The 23,561-nt window shown below is 43.0% G+C and overlaps 2 protein-coding genes across 3 annotated transcripts; both read left to right on the top strand.

The window, feature by feature from the left end:
- The first annotated feature begins 250 nt into the window (after nt 1-250).
- Nucleotides 251-11,193, top strand: LOC135498084 (sushi, von Willebrand factor type A, EGF and pentraxin domain-containing protein 1-like). The gene is made up of 10 exons (XM_064788255.1): nt 251-1,722; nt 7,097-7,171; nt 7,472-7,708; nt 8,140-8,340; nt 8,613-8,765; nt 8,894-9,025; nt 9,369-9,557; nt 9,846-10,049; nt 10,243-10,428; nt 10,898-11,193. Exons 1-10 carry the CDS (start codon nt 1,557-1,559, stop codon nt 11,098-11,100), a joined length of 1,746 nt encoding a protein of 581 aa, XP_064644325.1. The 5' UTR covers nt 251-1,556; the 3' UTR covers nt 11,101-11,193.
- A 4,359-nt stretch (nt 11,194-15,552) lies between these two features.
- Nucleotides 15,553-23,490, top strand: LOC135498087 (homeobox protein engrailed-2-A-like). Of its 2 annotated transcripts, none has more exons than XM_064788258.1 (2): nt 15,553-16,933; nt 22,821-23,490. In XM_064788258.1, the coding sequence occupies exons 1-2, from the start codon at nt 16,114-16,116 to the stop codon at nt 23,177-23,179; spliced, it is 1,179 nt and encodes a 392-aa protein (XP_064644328.1). In that variant the 5' UTR covers nt 15,553-16,113; the 3' UTR covers nt 23,180-23,490. The 2 variants fall into 2 exon arrangements, with proteins under 2 accessions (XP_064644328.1, XP_064644329.1); XM_064788259.1 differs by having other exon boundaries at nt 15,553-16,924.
- Nucleotides 23,491-23,561: the final 71 nt, after the last annotated feature.

Genomic DNA, 23,561 nt, shown 5'->3' on the forward strand with positions numbered 1-23,561 from the left:
TCTTGACAATAAAGTTGATATCATTGAGGCGAAATCTATTATTTTTCTAATGATCGCCCAAGGATTCTGATCCCGATACGAAGAAATCATGTAGCTCAATCGAAGAAAAAAATCCATAGGCAGGTAGGAAGCAGTCAGGAGGCAGTTAAGCAAGTCAATTTATGACCAAATATATTGATGATGAAAATAATTGAATGAGTATGTGGGTTGGGGAAAACAATCGCATCCGAACCTTTATTTCTCTCTACCGCAATACATACAAACAGAAAATGGCTTAGTATAACTACTTGTACATTGCATATTACAGCAGCATAGCAAATAACAAACCATATGCCATTTCGTACATTAGCATTAACTGTGATAAAACTCCGACATTTTACGCTGAATGTGTTAATAAAAACAAACCCAGACATGATCATGGATATCATCGCTGTTTTGTGCATCCTGGCCTTCATTTTCGTTTATAGTGCTTACGGTAGGTCTCATCTTTTTTTGGCCAATTCATGAAAGAGAATTCTCCTTGAAATATTTGATGCGTATTGGGTCAAAACTACAGTCAGTCAACTTGGAATATGGTACCCTTGTTCAAGAAACAAGACCATTTTTTTCCCTGCAGGAACACCAGAACCGCTCGCATTGTGGCCACTAAATGCTACCTACGGAACAAACGAAATAACCTCCACCTTCCCTACCGAGACCAACAACGTAACCTTGGCTGAAGGTCCATGCGGCCTCAACGAAACCGCGTACGACTTCCAAAGTGACAGAAGATCTTCCTTGGGAGTCCAACACGAAGAGAAATTAAGCGTGAATGGAAGCTTCACACTGACCTTGACAATCTTGCCGACCCCGGGGCCGTCAGATATACCAGTTTATATGCCCTTGCTGGTCTACTCGACTGGGTCTGTGAATGGCTTGAGTATCTATCTTGAAGGCGACGAACTTTATGTTAAGATAATGTACGTGGATGGCACTGGGGAAAACACGAGGCGGAGTAGATGGAGTGCCATATCAGAAAACAAAGTATATTACCACTTTTTTGGAAACGATTTTTCTCTCAATAACGACTCTATTAACATTACGTTGTCGTTCCATGATAACTGTGCATAGTGTTGCTCTGTTGTACAACAGAGTGCTACCACATCAGTACACAAGTAAATGGACTGAGAGGTCCTCAAACTGATGGTACATGGTAGTTAGTGCTCATGTATTCATTTCGTTGTAGACCATCCCTTATTAATAGCCTGTGCATCAGCAAATAAGGCCACAAGTAATTGTTTGGTCAGAAAAACAAACAAAAATCGTAATCCGCAAAATCGTGAAAATTTTAGTTTTCTTAGAAATGTTCGCAAATCCCAAAAGATAGAGGCGCGGTTTACAGTATATGTTTCCAACCTGCACAATTCATTCAAAGCTTCCTCCTTTCTTAGGTAAGACTCAACGAATGGAACTTCATCGGCATTGCTTATAACCACAAAGACCGCAAAATCGACTTCTTGATCAATAATGCAACCGCCGAGAGTTTTCAGAAACTTGGCTACGTCTCCCCGACCGAGATGATCTTCACACCCGAAACACATCTGCACATCGGCGCTAATATACTCCATCGGCCAGAGTTTGTTGATGAGGACTTCTTTGACGGAAGGTTGGCAGAGGTGCGGTTGATTGGTGATGTGCTGTCCGTGGAAGAAATGGAGGAATTGCGGATGTCGTGTGAAGCAGGTAAGTGCTTAACTCATCTTTGATAATGATTACCACAGTGCACTTCCATATGTATGGAATGCATTTGTACAGTGTGTTTAGTTTAAACCACTCCCGTGAATGCATTCAGTCACGGACTTCGTACCGAAGTAAAAACGAGAAATCAGACAGCATCATTCATTAATGTACATGAATACAAATGCACATAACATAGTCCTCCAATCTCTCTCGTCAGGTTTCATTTAAACACACTTCATCTTCCAAAGTCCCGTTACATATTCACATAGACATCTTCTTGTTCTGCGTCCCGGTCAGAAGAAATTACCATAAGCGTTCATTATGCACATAAGATAGTCCTCCAATAACGACAGCAGGTTTCATTTAATACTATACTTCAATCTCTAGGTGTCCGTACGGAAAATGACTTCATATAGCGTTGACGATCTAAAAATCCTCCAAATCATAATCTAACTTCTGAGTATTCGATGGCCTCCTACGCGGCCGGGGAGGTGGAGGGGGTTGATATTTCGGATTGTCTTCAGGTGAAAGCACCTTCACCTGCACCGTATATTTCGAATTCGAACAAGCAACAGAATACTCGGCGTATTTTAGATGCCCATAGGTCCGTTCAATATCGATGACGATTTCCGTGGGTATGAAATTGATGCCTGGGGTGGATAGTTCGGGGTTCAAACCCATGACGCGACCATTTTCTATCGTTCCGCATACGGTGAATGTTGGCGGGAGACCGTAGTTCGGGACATACATGTTTGGCCCTGGATATTGTTGAGGTCCTTCTTGTCCGTAGTAATGGTGATGGACCTTTGGGGAAGCGTTCATCACGGGGACGATGTAGGGGTGGTAGGTTGGTTTCGTGTTGTCCTCGACCTGAGCGATTGTTTCTTCAGTGTAGTACCGGGTACGAGTCGGTTTCTTCTGGTAGCAAATCATGAAGTCATTCCCATCAAGATAGGCCATTTTGCAATTCAGACGACTTGCTCAGACTGCACAGTATAGAGTAAGATACGGCTTTGATTTAAAGGGAAAATATCCAGCTTTGACAATGTGGTTGCTGTAGAAAATACTCCTGATACGGTTGCGATACGCTTTTGGAAATGATATCTCATTCACACGAAATACGCTTTCTTCTCGCCGCTCAGAAGATTCAGCTTTTCCCCTCTATCCTGCAGGCAAGTGTCTGTAAAAGGCGAAAGTAAGCATTCCGCTATGAGAGCTACACGCTGCATGCTATGATCAATTGGGACAAATTTACAAATTTACAACAGATTTGTAATACTTAAGACATGTAGCCAAGCACACAGGCACGGTAGCATTTTCGCTCGCATTTCTATAGTCTAACATTACTTAATGAAGCAAGTTAATACGGCACTTCTCATTTTCGGCTACTCACCATCAATAGCACACTTGGTTTGTCGATTACACTCCACTTACAAATCCAAGGATAGTCCGTTGCACACCCAAATCAGTACACCGCACCGAAACTGCACAATGTACTGAATTTGATGAATCAAAATATATGGTAATCTTCCCTTGCTGCGCCAAGTATTGTCTTAAGCTATGTATTACGCTTGTAGGACGTTGTAGGTGGTTCTAGATGACGTCCTGAGGCTATAGACATAATCAGTGTTTGCGAAAATGTATAAGCTTGGCTTGTATATATCATTGGTGTTTGATATGCGTCGGTGCAAGGTTAAACCCATGGGCTTTCGAATAATCCCTTTAATGGATTAACAATCTTTAAACATACGGGTTCTTGTTGTCATATCTAATCATCTACTTGGCTTTTCTGGTGACAACTTGCAAAAAAATATATAACAAGGACATTGGCCTTGGAACCATTTTGATCTTTAATTCACAAAAGTCAACCTGATATAAATGCATGAACAAAGCAGTGCCGACAGCCGTCACTTTACCAAACTCTTCACAGCCTCTTTGAATTATAGTGCGTCATTCCAGTTGCCAATACTAGACAACTATGTCATCACAGATGATAAGCCATGGAGAATCTCTGAAGTGCCGAAATTCGCCCACATCGCGATCTCTGTTTTAGTCCTTGATCGCAGATTTTGTCCTGAAAAAATTTCGATTTTCATCCTAACCGGGCCGAGAGAAACATGAAACAGGGGAGTCAATTATGGGCTAAATAGGCAGCAACAGAAAATATTTAAACACCTTTGTTTAAACACCTTCGATCTCACTTGATCAACAGGCAGACATCAATCCCGTCGAAATAGAGAGTCAAATGCAATGCAGGCCAGCCTACTGCGAACGATATTAAGTATTATGTGTATTATAAAAATGACGCGGATTTAGCATGGTGGACCAGGCAGATGTTGTTTTCGTTTTTATATTTGCGAATATCTTGCTGGAAACCCACAGTAAGTCAACACTCTTTCAATTTAAGCCGAATTTACTTTAGAAGCTGTAAGCTTGCTTTGATGTAAGAAATGCCAAACTGGAAATTCATGATTCTAAAAGTAAATATGCTGCAATATTTTCAGGTCAGCACGCACAGCCGCCAGTCGCCTTCTGGCCTTTGAACAAAACCTACGGGTGGAATAGTAAGAGCGGGACTTTCGTCACTAAGAACACACCACAAGGAATTACACTGACTGAGGGACCAGATGGTAATAAGGATTCTGCCTACAACTTCACAGGAAATGATTCCTTTATTCGAGTCTCAAAGAACCCAAAGTTGAGTTTTACGGGCAGTTTCTCGATAACCGTGATGGTGCAACCACATGGAAGCTCCCCTGCGCCTATCTTATGTTACAAAGAAGAAGGGACTGGGCCCACTGGGACTGCTTTTGGTATCATGAATGGAAAACTGCGGCTAAGAATTTACAATACATTTCAGAAAAAGGAAGATTTTTACGTCTCGTCAGTGTCGTCTGCGTTTAGTGTTCCGCTGGATGTTTGGTCAAAGGTTGGTGTGTCGTACGACAGAGACTGGGGAGTGGTCACGTTTGTTCTTAACGACACTCGTGATGTCAAACAGACGAAACCCGGCTTGATTCCTTTGACCACGGGTGACCTCATCATCGGGGCATGCGTAACAGACAAGCAAAGCTGGTATTTTTCCGGTGCTTTGTCATCGCTGAGGCTGTTCGACAAAGCCATATCATTCACCACGGAGAAGAAGGGTACGTCATGCTTGGTCCAACTTTCGGAAGACATGCAAGATTGTATCTCTGCTTAAGCGAGGTACACCTACACCAGCGCCCCATCCTGACCATTGAAATGTGCTTACCGTATTGGGCTAGGATATAATGAACATCAGACCCCAGCTCCAACGTTCGCGTCTCTTATATTACCAAAAGAACGTACCATGTTCGCACTTCCGGGAGGCTTAAATATCATCCTTTTGATTCCGAAATGGCTTGGAGATCAGTATGTACGTTCGTACAACCGACGAATGATTTTCGCGTTAAGGGGAGGGGTTTTTTCAAGGTCGATGAGGGGATGTGATGTCCACATAGGTCCTATACTACTTAGTGTTTCCGGCCGTTGTTAGTGGCAGATCCGCTTAACATCCCACCACTCTAACCACTTTAAAGAACAGCCAGACTGTCGAAAGCATACTTAAAATGCCAATACGTTACTGTAGCGGCATCAGCACTAAATGGTCCTTTCGTTCTATGCTACTGTGATTCAATAAATTGTACGCCCCTTCACTTTGTAGACGACAATGTTATTCACACACCTTCATTTGATAAATACGGAAATTTTCGGTGGGCGGCAGAAGTTTGTTCTTTCAGTCCCGTCGGCAGTTTCGGTTTGGTAGTCCGAAAAATTCACGATTTTTAGGAGTTCGACGGTTGTAGTCTTGTTGTGCGGGGAATATTTGCGGCACATGTGTTACTAGTCCTTCAATGCAATGGCTTTTGGAATGGATGCTATTCTGTTCTTGTATATCGCGTTGTGTAAGTAAAATCTCATTCATCATCTTTACCGCGCTGTTTCCTTCCGTCAGTGCAGGGTCAAAATGCCTACCATGATATCACATTTCCCCTGAAACCTGATTTTCAGTGTTTGTGTGTTTCGCACTTATAGACTCTGATTTGCTATGTATAATAGTAACATTTTATTACTTTTTCTTTTCAATGAAGTTTTCTTTCAGGAGACAGATGACACATCGCAGTGGTTAAATTTCAGACTTCAGAGTAATGTTGACGTTGATTTTTAGCGATGGTGGATTATGTATATGTACCTTAAGTTAAACCACGGATATTAAAATCCCATGTGGCTAGGGAATACCTTGAAATAGAAGTGGAATGGCCACTTTCATTACTTTTAGAGCAATAATTACCACCCCATCATATCGCCATTCCTATTGATACATGTACCCTTCCTAAACGTAACCAGTGAAAACCTTGTAATCACTGCTCAGCATTTTAGCACTGTCATGGCTACGAACACTTGTACATGTATGCGTTTCCATGCGAACGCCAATATCCCGACTTCCAGATTCGGGTCTGAAGTACCCTTTCAACACACCTGCCTATAAATTTCCAGACACTTTTGTCATAATGAGACATACGCGGATCCGGTTAGCCAAAAGCCGATAAATTTCACATTAACGTGGCCCTCATTGGAACTCGTTATGATATAAAAGAAGTCAATTTCAAATTTGACCGATCCTAGAACCCAATGGCCAATATGCAGGGTCCACGTCATAACGACAATATATACCAAACATGCATTAGTTATTGTATTAAAATCTTGCAGATAAGGATGTGACCAACCATGGCCTTGACATCTGATCCATCAGCAGCCTTTCTAGACCTTTAGGTCTAAATGAGCCAACCACATCCATAACAGGAAATTACGAACTACGAACTTGTATATATTGTACTAGTACATAGACTTTATTTCTACAAGACGTGGAGTACATCACTATACTTATTGATGGAGAAATCATATATTTTTCAATGTTTGCACTCGCGAATCATTCACTTGATCCGCCATGTTTCCAAACGACGCGCACAACGTGCGCGCCATCTATCATCAACCTTTGTAACCAATATTATAAATATCAAAAGGTCAAGACCACCTCTCCAGCCAATCACAGCGAATGTTTTGTAAACAATGCCACGCGGCGCGATCGCGCACATGGCCACTATTGTTATTGACGTATATAAACCAAGTCAAACAATCAACTGTTCATTCCCAGAAGAAGGTTCATTAAACCGAAACGTTGGAAGACGATTTGGATTACATTGTGGAGTTGTCTTTTATTTATTAACTACCATCAACAGCCTTCGATCATATTGCACTACATGTACCGCCGAGATGATTTGAGGACTATGACAACATATTTTATAGTTTGGTATCAAAAGTTTTCACCGAGTCGTTCCATTTGGTTCTTTTTCAGTCAGCACGTCCTCCACCACTGCAGTGGCGCCCGATTCGGAAAATGGGACGTACAAGCACAGGGCAGATCTTCATGGTAAGATCGTGCGTTCTTTCTCAAAAGATAAAGTCTCTATTGCTTTTCCTTTATTGAAAAACCTTCTTTTAAAGCAGGCACAGAGCAGCAACGAGTTTTGCACCGGTTTCGGCCGAAAACGGATTTGCCCTTCGCGAATCTGTAATGGTTTGACACACAAGCTAAATGACACGACTACTCCCGGCTGATCCAAATGGTCGCTAAAATTATCCAATTACCGGTATGTCACTAACTATTCCCTCTTTAGATATGTAGTATGAACTTTTCTAAGTTATTCATGCATCAGCATCGTTAATCCAGTTGGCTACACCCGCTCCCCAACACCATGCATAGCCGAGGAATGGGCCTACAGCAACCTGACTGGCAACTGCTACATGTTCTTCGCCGATAAACTCACCCAGGCCGAGGCTATCGATGTGTGCAAGTCGAAGAACGGCGATCTTCTCTCCATTCAAAACCTTGACGAGCAGAAATTTCTTGATACAGTGCTTACTTTTGATTATGAAGATTACTGGACCCTCGGCAGGAAGGATGCTTGTACGTTATGTTGTTTAAAACTACCTCTATGCTCCTTTTTAACATACCGTAGTTTATCCGATAAATATCCACCGCCAAGGGCAAGAGCCCGGCCACCACGTTTAGTCCTGGCCACCAGCGAGTGGTTCAACCGAAGCTCGTAACATCTTCAGCTCGACAGCACCTCGCAATGCGTGGCAAATCCTCCCTCTCCCTCTTACCATGCTTACATCGAAAAGTCGCAAAGGTCAGGTCTAGAGTAGACGCCTTTCCTACACACGTGTTCCTTTCTGTGAGAAACCTTTTATCAGCAGCAACTGAAGTGACAAGGCCCCCTGGTTCTGAGAGAATCAAATGAACACCATCCAAGTGACCAAGAGCATGGGTCATTGAACTTTTATAGTCTTTGGAGCTGTTCGTGGAAATACACAACCAACGCATCTTCATTTTAGCGGGAAACTTCACGTATGGAGGAACCGAGATTGCGTGGACTAATTGGCTTGCCGATGACCTTCTGACCACTGTCCCAGATGGCACAGACGTCTGCCTCTGCGTTGTGAAGAACCTCTTTACCAAGGGGTTCTTCCTCATGAAGGGGAAGTGGGACACCAAACCCTGCTCGGAGAAGAAGGGCTTTGTTTGTCAGACTGTCGGTAAGTTTTGTCGAGATGCCATCGGCCACGACACCTAGGCAAGATTTCCTGCGTAAGGATAGAGTTGTGCCAACAGCAATGTCATCTGGTTCCGTTAAATGTGTTCTGTCAGTGTTGATCTTGTACTCATCCCGTCGTAACTAATCTTGTGTTTCCGTTCTTGATTTCTTGTCGTTTCTCATTCTGCTCGTGTCTTCTGCTGCTGCTCCTCTGTTCCTCTACAATCTGTGAGCGAGCGCAACTAAACAGACCCCTCTCCTATCTTTGCACAGCTAGGCGTTGTCCGGCCATGCCCACCGCCGAGTATGTGGAACCTCATCCGCCCAAGCCGTACATCGAGCTGACGATTGACTACAAGTGCAAGCCAGGATACGTGTTGCCAAACTATACTGCCAGATACTTGGATTGGAAACAACACGAGCCAAGTAAGTACTGAACATTATTTTATTCGAATAACGAATTACAATTCATTATTCATGAAAGTGACGACACAAATCCTTGTTTTTAGCAGATTTTTCAGTCAGTTGTATAGTGAAATTGTTTTTCTCCACAGCGGGCAATGCTACAGCAAATATGACAGAGGCCTGGCAGACATCGAAGCCTAACATCACCAAGATGCCGTCCATGAAGTACGAGTGTCTGTTCTCGGCGAAGTGGAGTGACGGTTCACTCGCTCCATGCGAACGTAAGTTAACTTAAAAAACTTGTATGGCTATGGTCGGTCATCGAATTAGGCCCTTTCGACCGCCCGATTTTGCTTAGGATTGCGACTTCGCCGCTTCTTCTCGGGTCAACTGAACAGTTTTACTTAGACTCCGCATTCACCAAGTTCTGGCCACTCGGAACCTGAATCCAGGACCAGCATTACGATAACCAGTTCGAAAGACGACAGTATTTGTCACCAGAACAGGATTCACCTTAAAAGATAGAGAACGAAGAAAAAGAAGATTACACCATGTCCATGTATGTTACCCATTGGCAACATGTGAATTGAAGTCTCCTTCAGATTGAATCTCATTCATCTTCAGCTTCAAGCTGCAAGGTCCCCCCAGACGTAAAGCACGCTGACCGGAACTCCAGCGAGAGGGTGTTTCCATCCTGGATCGAGTACACTTGTCAACACGGATGGCACTGGAAGTTTGGTATAAACACCAGCTTTAAGGTGGCCTGGTGTGGCCCCGATACTGAGTGGATAGACGTCCCGCCGGACTGCGAGCGTAAGTGTGGTTGCATTTTGGTTTGTTCTGTAATTTTATCAAGCTTGGATGACGTCCTGCAGCCGCATCAGCCCATCGTTTTGGTTTTTGGCAATCTTGTCTTGTCGTTGGCACCCTGCAACAGGCAATGCAGCTGTCTCGCTGTTTCTGTATATGAAACGTTGGTTGGATCTCAAAAGATTGATATCTACTCATTACATGATTGATATATCTCTGATGATGTTAGGAAACCTCCTGAATGCAGAGATTCTCAATGCCAGTTTTGTTATGTAATTTGATGTTTTTCAGCGGTCGAATGCGAACCCTTTCCCCGGGTGGGTAACGCCACCGTCAACTCGGCCAACAATCGCTTCAAGGAGACTGTCATTTGGACATGTAATCCTGGCTGGATGTTTCCGGACCGTAATGTCAGGCATTGGGTCGGCTGCAGGGAAAACTTCGTCAACTGGCAGATCGGCAGGTGGAACATTAGTAAACTCGATGATTGTATCCGTAAGTTATCTGCTGTTTGGAATATACTGGGTTGAGAGTTGAGCCTCCACTGCAGGATATTAGTAGCTCTATAAACTACATTGAACACTCCCATGATCTCTTACCGCATGGACATCTACTGTTGTGTCAGCCATGAGTTCGAGTTCCCAATTGTGACCGTTGGGTTATTACACTGGTAACATTTCCTTTGTAGCCCTTCATTGTCCCGAGCCACCTCGCCCACCAAACACCACCATGGACTCTAACGACACGAGCTGGAAAGCATCCATTCTCTACAGCTGTGTGAGCGAAGAGTTCGAGTTCCCCAACGGAGACGAGGAGATGGTCAGCGTGTGTAGCGACGAGGCCCGCTGGAAACCAAATGTGCCTTTCTGTACAAGTAAGTTGTCTCAGTTATAGTTAAAGACGTTCTCCACTACCTCCTATTTGCGTTAAATGCCGGTCTTTTCAATACGTAGGCTAAAGAAGGTGAGAGTCCGAAGTCCTGCCTTGAGGTACAGATCTTGTGAATGAATACTGGGAACAATTATTCCATAACAGAGTTAAAGCAATATAGTTAACAAGACCACTGTACTGGGAAGAAATGAACAGTGCGTGGTGTACGGTGTCTCTCTGTCCAATCGCAAGCAAGCGATTCACCCGTCGCTTCTGCATTGACTCTTTGCTTTAGTATATAGGTGCTGCAGCTGTGTCCGTATCTTCGTATTGTCTTTAGCTCTTGTCTGTGCTTGATTTAAGGTATACACGTATTCAGTATCTGCATCAACTTCATCAACTCTCTTTTGTCATCTGTTGTCCAATGATTTTACTTGTCCACATAAATCATCCTTACAATTCTGTACTTCCAGAGAAGGCCCCGAAACTGACTCTCAAGGGCAAAAAATACGCACCACCACCGAAGGAATCGCCATCAGCCCAAACAGTGGGTACATTAGCCATCACCATTATGATCGTCATGCTGGTGGTAACTGTGCTGATTGACCTCGGAACATGCTACCAGGGCCTGAGGTTTCTCAGGTACAATCTCAGATCTTTTCAACGCAATCGGTAAACACGCCAAGGAAGTCACTTGCATTTGTTATTATTTTTTATTGAAGATTTTATTAGCTTGGATATGTACATTGCATTAGGAGATTCGTGCAAATCAAGCAATGATATAATAATTGAAAAATAAAAACGTAAAAAAGATTTAAAAGTTTTCATCAAATTTTGACGGCCAGCTGATGAGTAGAAAGGCGCACATTCCAACAGGAGTCACCTTTTCAAGGTCAGATAGCTATCGTGAAACCACGACAGCCACAACAGAAGTCAGTTCTGACAATGACAAAGGGAGGTCAGGCTTTTTCAATTTGAGATGGCTATCCATATCTAGAAACCGATCCTCATCTTCAAAAGTCAACTGGTAGCAGCGGTAATGGTCTAATATGTAATTAAACCGCTGGACACGATGATTGCTGTCGCGAAGGACAAACATCCATGAAAGAACTCGTTTTTTCAAGGCTAGATGTCTATCGCTCTTCTTGAAACCGATCCTAAGTCAATTCTACACAATAGCCACACCATTTGTATCCACAGAGGCAGAAAATGAAATGAAAACCAGATAACGGTGACTGACCATGAAGACTGGTTTCCATAAATATCAACCCATGGTCCACCACGAGATAATTGGAGGGTAATCGGCCAATGAACCGAAATTTGAAAATCATTTAAGATTATTTAGATTTCTTAATGGTCAATGGAGGTTGATAATTACATGCTTGTGTAGCCCATTTATCTTAAACCCAATTATTTTGCTTGGGGTCACTCTTTATGTGTTTAAGAGCCTCTAATCAGTGGTTTAGCAGACGACCGCCATTGTTTGAAAATGCCCGGATGCAGCGTATATTCTCGCCACCATTGAGAGGCGAGTGATGACGGAGACGTGCGCGCAGGAAGACGATGCACGCACATTAGTCCCGGGATTAAAGAGCATCGCGCAACAGTAAAAACTTTGAATGAATATAGATCTGAACCGCAGATAAACTTCTCACTCAAGAGTCGAGGACTCATGCCTTTCAGAGGTACTGTGTTTACGAACGAACATCTGTCCGACAATGGACTGTTTTGACAATATTCAGTCTCAGTTACAGTCGAACGGAAACCTCCATTTGGCTATCACTCCGATTCATAATTTGGTGAACTGATGTAAGCGCAGGTCAGAGGGTTCAGAAGCAATCGGTCTTCAGCTGCAAGTTCGCCAAGGCAGTGCTCCTAGATCTTAAGTAAAGTTTTCATTGACGGGCCAATTACTAAAGATTCGCTTTGCCGAAACTCGTTTTTTCTGTTCTGTTGTAGGCCGGTATTTTCTAGCGTTACATCAATTTTGCTAATTATGAGGTATATTATCAGCTGCATGCCTCGGCAGTAGCCCGTGTAAGTGGGTTGAGGTGCCAGGGTTTACTAGATTTCTTTTCTTGTAGTTGTCATTGAATAAAAAATTGTAAAAAGTACCCTAGGGCGAGGTTGGCGCTTCTTTGTTGTCTTCCACAGAACGTGTCCATGGCGTCAGGCGCCATCTCTTCCCTCCCCATCCGTCATCTTCAAACTCGCCATAATTACCCGAGAGATACACGGCACTCATCCCCAGACAAGTGACCCAGCAAATTAGATAGCAATATCTCCACGAGAACAGTTTCATGTTCACCTATAATCCCCTGTGCTTACATCTTAGTAAATAAAACTTATAGGATATAAGGACTTCCAATTTGCTGCTGTGATTATGCTATTGGCACCACAATCGAGATCGATTTACTGCCGATTCACTAAAGACAATACATTTTTTTTCTGAGCCATACAATGTATTCGTCAGTTTATCATAATCATAATCATCATCACCTTTATTCGGTTAATCTACCGGGTGTTTTAGCCAAAGTTACTGTTTTCATAACTTATTGTTTACCTTGCCTCCCATCTACTTTCATAACTTACCAGTATGTTGTCTTGTTTATTAATTTCACCCATTATGAGAATTACTAGGGACAAAACCCGCCAATCGAAATTACATGTAAATGAACGATATCTAGCCTCGGAAATTACTGCGGAGCTCAGAGTTGTCGCCGATGTAATCTTTATTATCATCCACTCCAGGGCCGCCGAAATTACCCTTTTCATAACTTGTGTGTTAATCTCCCCACATCCTTTAATTTGTTTCGGCTTGTTACAGCCGCAACCCCGCGCTTATCTCGCCCGTTCAAATATCCTGGCGCGGTGTTGAGGGCATGCTCATCGTGTTCGATGACTATCTACTCGTGATTGATCGGGCTCACCTGAGGTCGGAGCGGCGCGGTTTGACGGCCGATGTCACAACACTCAGGTAGATCATCCGACTGATACCGGTACCATTTTACTTCGGTCATGGGTCACAGACGTTGACAGATAGTGGCAAGTTATTGTTATGCCTCATTTTCGATGATGTTTAGGGTATATGTCCTGGGCAGGAGAACTGAAATAAAATCGGTGTGGGTGTACTTTGGCATGGTACTCAGCTCATTCGGGTTTTCAGGTCCACCATTCTCGCAATAGCATGGCGTTCCCAAAAAAGAGGCTTTGGTTGACGAAAAGCCTGGATGTGAACAGATCACGGTAGAATCGATCAATTCGGGTTCAGCAGTGCTACCATCTGATGGTGCAGTGGTGAACTACGTTCTTATGCCAGTGGGTATAGATCTGTGAACATTTTGATAATAACTATTTTGGTCAAACGCATTCGACACCGTTTTCTAAAAGGATGGACGTTTGACCATCCGCCATTCATCGCTGGATACGAAGGTCTGTATTTAGTCCAGTAATGATGTCCATAAGCGACTAGCGGTATCTATATCCAACACAAAATGACCAGTAGGTGACCACTGCCAACCTAAACATTTTGTCGCGGACATTGTTTAGGAGTCAATTAGTAAACGCACTGTTTACAAGGACAGGAGCGGAGGCGGACAGGGGCGGGTCATTTGAAAGGACGATGCGCCAGTATAAAGCGCAATGTCAACACAGCCCGCGAGCGGGTATCATGGTCGAAAATTGGTGTTCTCTACCCTGTAATTATGGTAAGATAAATTACCTGAAAACTGACCACTTGGCCGGTGCTTTCTTTGCCTGGCGCCGGACGCTGGTCAAATAGATCACGCGCCCGACACAAGTTGATCCGCCTTTCCCGCGGGCCGGGTCAGAACTTCGCCTGATGAGTCTGGACCCATATGTCTCGGTTGGTGTAAGATCCCTATCTTAGAAAGGCATTCTCGGCCTAAAGTTTCCATTTATAGTGCCAGGGGCTTTAGCACTGCCGACTCATAGTGCGTTCCATCACCACAAACAACGATCCACACTGGGTAAGGGACTGATTGATCTCACAAATTTGGGGGTCAATGTATTGTTAAAAGTCCCCTTTCGTCAGAAATTAGTACTTAGCGCTGTACTATTTGTTCAACGTTTGCTTATTGTTTTGTCCTCCCGCGCGAGATTGATACTTTGGCGCTGACCCTGCTGTCTCGTCTGCTGTTGTTGATTAGAGTCACGTGCCACCTGCCTTCCAATCGCTACAAGGTGTTCCATTCAATTAGGTTTAATTTGCGCTGAACTGTCCTGACGGAATGGATACTACACCTGTATCCGACACACGATAGACGAGGCAACACGGCACAGTATGATTGAGAAAACACCAATTAAGCAAAGACAACGAAGACAGCACGATCTACAGGATTTTTCGCACCTATTTTAAAACAATCACAGTGCAACGACATTGAATGGATACAGAGAAGTGCTTTGTTTCTCATGACTGTCAAAACCCCCAACAAGGGGGAAGCCATTTCCTTTCTTACAAAGTCCAGTTTGGTTGCCGATGTAAAGACCGCAGGGAGACATAAATCTCCGAAAAATATTTAGTTGAGAACCGCTTGTTAACTAGGACATTAATAGGAAAGGCCGTTGCTGACGAGGGGACATTTCCGACGTAATGCAGGAGCAAACCGGAGACACCTTCAGCGCCATGCAGTTTTATCTCAAGCACGAGTAAAGGCAAAGAGAAGCTATTAACCAAATAACAAGAATATTCATTCAAAGGAACGAAATATCTTCATATCATGATTAAATTATCACGACTACATTCAGTAGAATATCAGTGCAAAATCCGGCCGAGAGTTATTGTTCGGTGATTTTTAGACTGAGCGACGTCTTTTTAGTCTCAAAATACATTCTGTCACATCTGTCCGTCTTTTTACGAAGATGTCAATAAGATGTAAATGACTCCGCAATAGCAGACTGCGTTCACTTTCAAATGGCAGACAGGACGACTTCTAGCATCACGCTTGGGGACGAGGCCACTGCCCATTTGCCGTTACAAATTGCACGATTAATTGAGCGATCTATTTGATTGGTTTACGAGTGATGACGTCACGTGCGGGCGGAACTTCGCCAGAGAATTAAGACGGGAGTGATATGTTGCGATCGTTCAATAAGAGGGATGCGTTTGAAAGAAACGAATTAGTCCACGATTTATTGTCTGTGTGCGAAGATTCGCCGGATCAGGAAATCTTAATCAAAGCTAATTAACTAATTAAGTAAGTTGTTAAAAAAAGGAGGCAGGAGCGGAAGAGTCCATGAAGAGGCTGAACATTCTCCGGTACCACCGAACAATTGTATTGCGATTATTGGCCAAGTTGGAGGGAACGGATACATTATCGTGGATTTTCTTCTGAAATGGGAACAGATTCTATCTCCGTGTAACTAACTATTCGAATGACCTTCGGTAACTTTTTCAGTCAAGGAGTTAGCATTAACTGTTTAAATTGACTTGTCGTTGTCGAAGATTTTAGCATTTTGCTCTGATTTTCTTTTTGCGGGACATCCTTGAATATAGTATTGTTCTTAAAAATAAAACACCAGGCAGAATTTCTGCAAATGGCAACAAACTTATAACAAGTACAATTCGGAAATGAAGGACTTTTAGCTGCATCTAAGTGTGTGAGGGAATCTCCTTTAACGACAACTTCATCGGAGTAATTGCCTCCAAGCATTTGCTAAAGGTAACGTTATGACGGCGATGGAAGTTTGTGATAACCTGGAACCTCATCTCGGGGAGGAAGATGCCGAAATTGATGTTTGTGACACGACACCTGATGCGGGCGTCTGGTCACCAGGCCAGCTGTATGGAACTGACGTTGCTTTGGATTTGAAGATCAGGCCTAAGGCGGAGGAACTGGACAATCGACTACAAACAGACTCTTTGGGAAATCTACCTAAAAGGGATGAGTTTGGTGTGAGGAATGAGTCAGAATCGGAGGATTTTCGCCCCAAAATCGAATCGGACGATGATGATTCAAATACCTCGAAGACATTTTCAGAAGAAATGGAGTGCAATTCAGTTAGAACTGAATGTGAAAGCTTTGGACGCGAGACGGGGTGCAACTTGGTGAAATGTCGCCGTGAAAGCTTTGAACGCGAGTCGGAACAAACAAGTAATGAAAGCATGGACTGCCAATCGCCTAGTGACTCGGAATCCACCAAAGACTTGGAAAATAAAAATCCAAACAACTCTAAAAGTTTTGAAACGAAACACTTGGAAAATAAAAATCCACAGAACCAACAACCACAGAATAATAATGTACCAAAACTCACAAACTTTTTCATCGAGAATATCCTAAAACCCGAATTCGGGCGGCGGAAAGCGGAATCAAAAATCAGAAGTGCATTTACGAAGACGAAGCCACAGCATCGACAAGAAGGGAATGAAAAAGTGCGTGATTTGCCTGGGGCGGTCAAAGAAGATGTCGCGAAGCTTTCTGCGGTGTCGGTGTGGCCAGCCTGGGTGTACTGCACGAGGTATTCGGACAGGCCGTCTTCAGGTAAGAAATGTAATTACAAATTATTATATATCTTTCTTAACTTTTGCTGTCAAATAGAAACTGTACTTGATATTCGATAGAAAGGTTCGAACTGATACTTCAATATTTCGAAACTTTGCAATATTTTGAAAACTATAACATTCTAATAAGGTCCAATTTTTTTGTAAAGAAAGAGTAATACAAGCACTATTTAAAGGAAGGCCGGGTATATTTGGCAAGCCACTCGCCGAACAGGCATAATTTTTGCCCTGTTGGGAGAGCCGCTTGCCGAACAGCACTGAAAATCAAACATTAGGTATTTTCTAAAAAGGTGAATTTGAAAGATAAAAATACCTCTTTTTGATTGAACTTACGGTAGTACTATGCCTCAGATAACAAATTCCTCAGGGATTTCGTACTCACTATTTGATTTATTGTTATCAATTAACCTCACCGCGTACTAATGTCTACTCGCCATTCTTCCTGCCCAACCATGCTTCAACACAGCATTGTATTACAAAATTGATTAACTTATAACTTCTAGACACATTTGTCATCAGCGAATTCTCATATAAATCTCCGATTAATTGATTAATTTTTACAGGTAGTTGATAGTGAGAATATCTGTAACGTGCTTTTTCATTTTGCCGCATGGCTGCGGCGATTGAATTTAATCAGAACAATTAAGGTTAATTGAGGTTTTTTTTCGTTGCGTTTTATCATAATGCAGTGTCTTTCGCAATTGTAAAAATGGGCTCCGTTGCTACTAAGTCGAATAAAACATAGATCTACGTGTTGGATCGCGGACATAAAGTTAACAGAGTGGCTACGTCTCCGTGGAGTAATAATATCGGTCATCATACTACCAGCACGGATGTAAAGCATATATCCGTCAAGTCCGTGCGAGCAGTATAGATCTATCAGATGTTTCATAACCACGAGGCATTCGCAATTGAGAATCATTCCTCTTACGCCAGATTTTTCAAATCATTAAACCATTGGTTTAACACCGACTACATTGAATGATTCTGATCAGAGAAAGTTTGATCAGAGAAAGCGGCAAAAGTTAATTTCGTCCTCCTAGAAAGCCAAAGTTTAAAGAATTGTCTGGGAAATATAGAACTGTCATGGAAATTGCAGAGATATTAGTTACATTAGAAGAAGTTAGTTGTTTCATGTCTGAAATGAGTCCCAGGGGCCAGTACAGGTGAAGCCCGAGGTCGTTAGAGGCCGAAGGGTGAAAGCCCCCGCCCCAGCGCAGACGTCGGCGACTTTGTTAGGCCCCCGCCTCTCAGAGAGGCGAACCCTGGCTCTCGGACGGGCGATACTGTTATTCCGAGTTATCAGTAAACCATCGGTGTCTCTTTACTGCCCATTGTCAGGCAAGACAGTGGCCAGGCCATTGCAACCACTAGATTATAAATCATCGAAGATAAGCATCTCCGAGATTTCCGTGTCGGCCTTTCAGACAAAGCGCCTCTGTGGCCATATCGCGGAATCTAGCATTAAACGGAACAAGAAGAGCTTGCCAAACATTGCCAAACAACCAAAAAGTGTAGCAACTTCGCCAGGCCATCTGAATTTGATAAATCAATTCAGTGTTCGGACAAAAGCTCATTTGACAATGAAGCGATGACATGACTTTTGAAATCTTTATCAGCTTGATCAGAATTGCCGTCCTTAGGTTTTACGCTTGACGTGTTCATTCGGCCGGAAACCGGTCATCAGAAGTTAGATCGCCGCGACAGGCCTTCCTGGGGTTCATGTCTGGCTACTGAAAATGTTTACGCGAGATTCCCAGATGGACTCGAGATAGTGGTAGGTCCTTTTGAAAAGTGAAGGTTGACATGCGAAACGCTTGACTCCGACATGATTTTATCATGTCGAGAAATTTGAAAGTCATTATCGTTTTCATAACGTGATTTTTCATCTCTTTATTCGAAGGCATGCGGGAGTCATGATTAATACTGAATATACGATGTTTCAGAAGTTCATGATTTGTGATACTGCATGATGTAAGTGCCAAGTGGTGGGTCCTTTTCAAAGTTGAGAGTTGACATCAGATTCGTTCACCATCAACTTAAGCTAGAAACCATGGCCAAACCTACTCGACGTACCCGCCGAAACTTCAAAGAAACGAAAAATGTTTTGCAATGTGTTATTTTAGTAATTGGTGTATCACTATAAATTGTAAGTCATTTTTCACATCATTCGCATCGTGCCGTCCCAACAAAATAACCAAGCAAATCGCCCGGGGCCATATCCTCTTATTTTCTACCACCACAATAGCCAGGATGGAGCAACCCATTCTCCCGGGAGGACGGGGCGGGCGGGCCGTTCAGGTTTGAGACGGGTTTAATAACGGGTCTAGGTCCTTAAGTCAATGATAGAGGAGTCTGTTGGTTTTTGGAGACAATTCCAGGCAACCTGCCACTTTGGTTAGAAAACCGGGCATGCTTTATAACGGTTCCAGGGTATTATGGTTATATTATCAACGATTATTACGAGTTCTATGCCAAACAAGAAAGGGGGCAATTTTCAAGTATCAATGTTACAGCCTTTGTGCGATGGGTTATGGGAACTGGGAACGGTGGTGCTATTTTGTCTGTCAAAGGATTCTGTCACGGAACGCTGTGTAGCATAAACTTATGTTTTAAACCGTCAGTGTTACGAGAACTTCGAATAACAGTTAAAGGAACAACATGAAAAGCACCTCATTAGCAGCAATTGACATTAGATGATAAAGGGCGATTATCTTCTATCAAGACCGTAATGAGTTAAGGCCTCACACAGATGGTAAATTTCCATACACAACTGAAGAAAACCTTGGATCTCTTGCTCACAAACCGACCAACGCTGATAGCAAAATGTACTGCACCACCAGGCATCAATCGTGATCATGAGATGGTCTCCGAAGCCTCTATAGTAACTTGAATAGTTTACCAGTCTCGCGATAAAACAAGTCCTTAACGAGTTAAACTCAGAAAGAGAGCATCAATGCTGTCTCTATTCATCCAGTCACTTGAATAGTTCACCAAGTGAGCATCACCGGCCTGGACCCGCATCGATTTTGCAATATCACCCCTAATAGTAAATCAATGAACATCATCTCTGCAAAGTGAGATATTAGCTAAATATCTGCTTGATGACTTCTTATTACCTCCAAGACTATCATCGGCCACCAGAAACCCGAATCACCAAGTCATCAAGTCGATTGGCAACCAATTAAATCTCATACAAACGCGTAATTAATAGGTATAATCCGGCGACAAAGCGTAGTAATAACTTCTCACGCATGCGTGGTTTCTGGTTTGTGACCCTTTGAAATTATCTCTTGGTAGATTTGGTTGGTTTCGCGGCGCGTGTTGTGAATGAGAATACCCGGATGTTGATGGCCTCATCCGCGGTCGTATGAATTGAGTCGTTAACGACACCGGGACTAAATCGACCCAATCTTCTATTACTTTATGATTAAATATTAATAGTTCACGTCTGGGTTTCAGCTCTGGTGATAACTTTACCTTATCTCACGAAACAAAGCACACATTTGGTATAATATTCCACGGTCCACTGCCCATGGTGGTGACGCTCAAATTTCGCCTGCCTAATTATTCGTGTGAATCTTGCCACCGCGGGATTTGGCGTTAATAGAATTGTGATAGATGTATTATGAAAGTCAAACGATCAACTATTAATTGTCAGTTATTAGCTATGATCACTGGTAATTAATTCTTCAGGCTTTTTTCTGCGATATGTGCAGGGTGGAGATAAGAGTGCGGTACGTCATTATAAGAGCACGGGACGTCTCTGTTTTGTGCGGCTTGTCAGAGTTAATGGTGCGCGCGATATGGAATGGCTGGTAAAAGAGGATGCCGAGATTGGCGGGGAAAAAAGGCCGTCCACAGGGAGGTGATGGAAATGGATGCATATGTTAGGGTGACTGAGAGATAAAGCCACAGGCACGAAGAGTTCTGCCCGATTGGGTTTAACTCCCTGGCTTATTAACCTACTGCCTGTTTAGCAACGGCGACGCGTTTTTCAATCGGCGACTCGACCATTTGCATTAATACATCATCAATCTATCACCACCTTATCCTTCTACAGAGTGTATCCAAAAAACGTATACGCTTTCAAAACAGGCTGTGTATTGTTTTTTATGGACATAAGGCAGGTGAACCCGCATGAACTTCTGTACGGCAATCGGAAGTCCGCGTGACTCTGAATATCTGGTAAAGATGAACTTTTGAGACATTTACTGCCTGCACCAAAAATATTTCTTTGCCAAACTATTGCTGAAGAGGACTGGCATATTGTCACGCACATTAAATAAGGTGACACTTTTTAAGAGCCGACTGAGGCGAAAATATCGATTTGGCCAAAAAAATGTCTTGGGCATTTACTTTTATGAAGGTGACGATCCTCGGCCAAGCGAACGCTCATCCCCGCTTAAGTCAGTGGCGAAATAATGAGATTTTGCAGGAATGTTGCAAGTGGTGCGAGACAACGAACCGGACAATTTCATATCAGCGAAATTAACGCGATATATCTAAATAATGAATGGACCCCGACTGCGCAAAAACGTCAAGGGCTATACTGTGCATTATCCACTTTATTGAAATGTTGTAGCTGGAATGCGTTCGACCGGACGCTCATATAATTCTGTAAATTAGATGTCAAAAGATGGGGTGTGAAAAATGGTAATCGACATCGTTGGATCATTACTATGATGCTGTTGTGAGGAAAGTGACGTCGTTTGTTGTCATGGGTTTTAGAATAAGGGACGACACGCTGATAGATGAATTGTATATCAACCTGGCTTCCGCTGAATGACTTGTAATCGAGATTATTAAGAGGTTGTTGGTAAGAAATGGAATTCCAAGAAGTTGCACGTCGACAACGAACTTGACTCAAAACTATCTAGCAGAGAGGGACGGGATTACCGGAAACCCTGGGTGGGCTGAGCAAATTTGTGGGAGAAAGCGAGAAAAACAGGTCGGAGGGACATGATTTATTACGTCCTGATGTCCCATCCTCATAAATGATAAATAACCTGGGATTAGAGGCATCACTCACCTAAAATACATCAAGTACAGAAACTATTTTCTTCCAGAAAAATATTCGCATATCCATTTAAAGCCGTGTCAATTAGTAATGGCAAATTCAACTTTGGACCAAGAGGTTCAAAATGGCCTCCACCAGGTGAACGAGCTCTGATTAGGGAAAGATAGATGGTTAGCCCGGGACAGGGTAGATGAAAACATCACCGGGGCTAATAAGACCCAGGCGCCGGGCGCGAAACGAACGAAGTCGTGTTGAGAGCTCGCAATCTTAACACGTGTTCCGTGCTCAGAGGCAATTAACAACAGTTGTTCTAAATGATGTTATCTTACTGTAAATTACTGAAGAAATTAACACGGGCGTTCTACCAAACGGCTAACTAATGGGTAAGGGGGAGAGGTGTCTTGTTTTGCGCGCCTGAAACAACTAAAAAACTCACCGCACGTTTTCTGTTGATTGATTGTTCTAATTTGACGTTTTGAAAGACAGGTAATTTTTGCTACATGGAACGCTGTCTCTGCAATGCACCTGTAGTAACTAATAAGACAATCCGAGGTGCGATTTCACTAGATTCTCTAACTAGTGGCAACAATTAACTGTTAATGAGATGTTAGCCTTCGACGCGTGTCTTATTAAAACAGACAAATCGCTCTGGAAACTTTTAAAAAATGCAAAGAAAGAGTTCGTAAATTACCTCTTAACCATTTAAATGTTGGAAGAGCCGATTTTCACAGATGGGAAGATCTACCTCAGTCTGATCGATATTGGTACATCCAATTCATTCGAGTATGCGTGATGTCAAATTTTGAATGTGATAGCTAGATTCCCTATTTAACTTTCTTGCTCAAACTCGTTACAGGTCCGAGAACGAGAAAAATCAAAAAGAACAAGGAGAAGAAACCGGAGGAGAAGCGCCCCCGTACGGCGTTCACCAACGACCAATTGCAGAGGTTAAAGAAGGAATTTGAGGAGAATCGCTACCTGACGGAGCAACGGAGACAGGACTTGGCTCGGGAGCTCAAACTCAACGAATCGCAGATAAAAATCTGGTTCCAGAATAAACGCGCAAAAATGAAGAAGGCGAACGGGTTACGTAATCCTTTGGCGGTTCATTTGATGGCGCAGGGGCTGTACAATCATTCCACTGTGCCCGTGGAGGGGGAAGATGGGTACGAGGGTGAAGATGGGGACGGGGGTAACACGGACTCACGGTCCTAAGTTGCAGATCTAATAACATATAAGAACTAGACGCCGATCTGACAAACTGACACTGCATGAGCCCAAGCCAGGGTGGGCATGCTGTGATGGGTTTGTGGAAGACAGGTAATGATGTGTTGACTGGCGATAGAAGAACATCGACAGGATTTGTTCAGGAATATGAACAACATGGTGAAGGGTATATTACATTTGATTGGTTGCATTTCTGACGAAGGTGGACTTTGTGGTTTAGCATTTTGCTCTATCAAAACTTTTACAAACAATCGAAGGAAGACGAAATCTACATATTTCCGACAAAGAATTGCATTATCATGATGACTGTAAATAATGATCAATCAATAAATGCGATTGAAAAAATAGTGTTCAGTTTTGGTATGATTTC

This window comes from Lineus longissimus, chromosome 13 (assembly GCF_910592395.1).
Source record: "Lineus longissimus chromosome 13, tnLinLong1.2, whole genome shotgun sequence".
NCBI lineage: Eukaryota > Metazoa > Nemertea > Pilidiophora > Heteronemertea > Lineidae > Lineus > Lineus longissimus.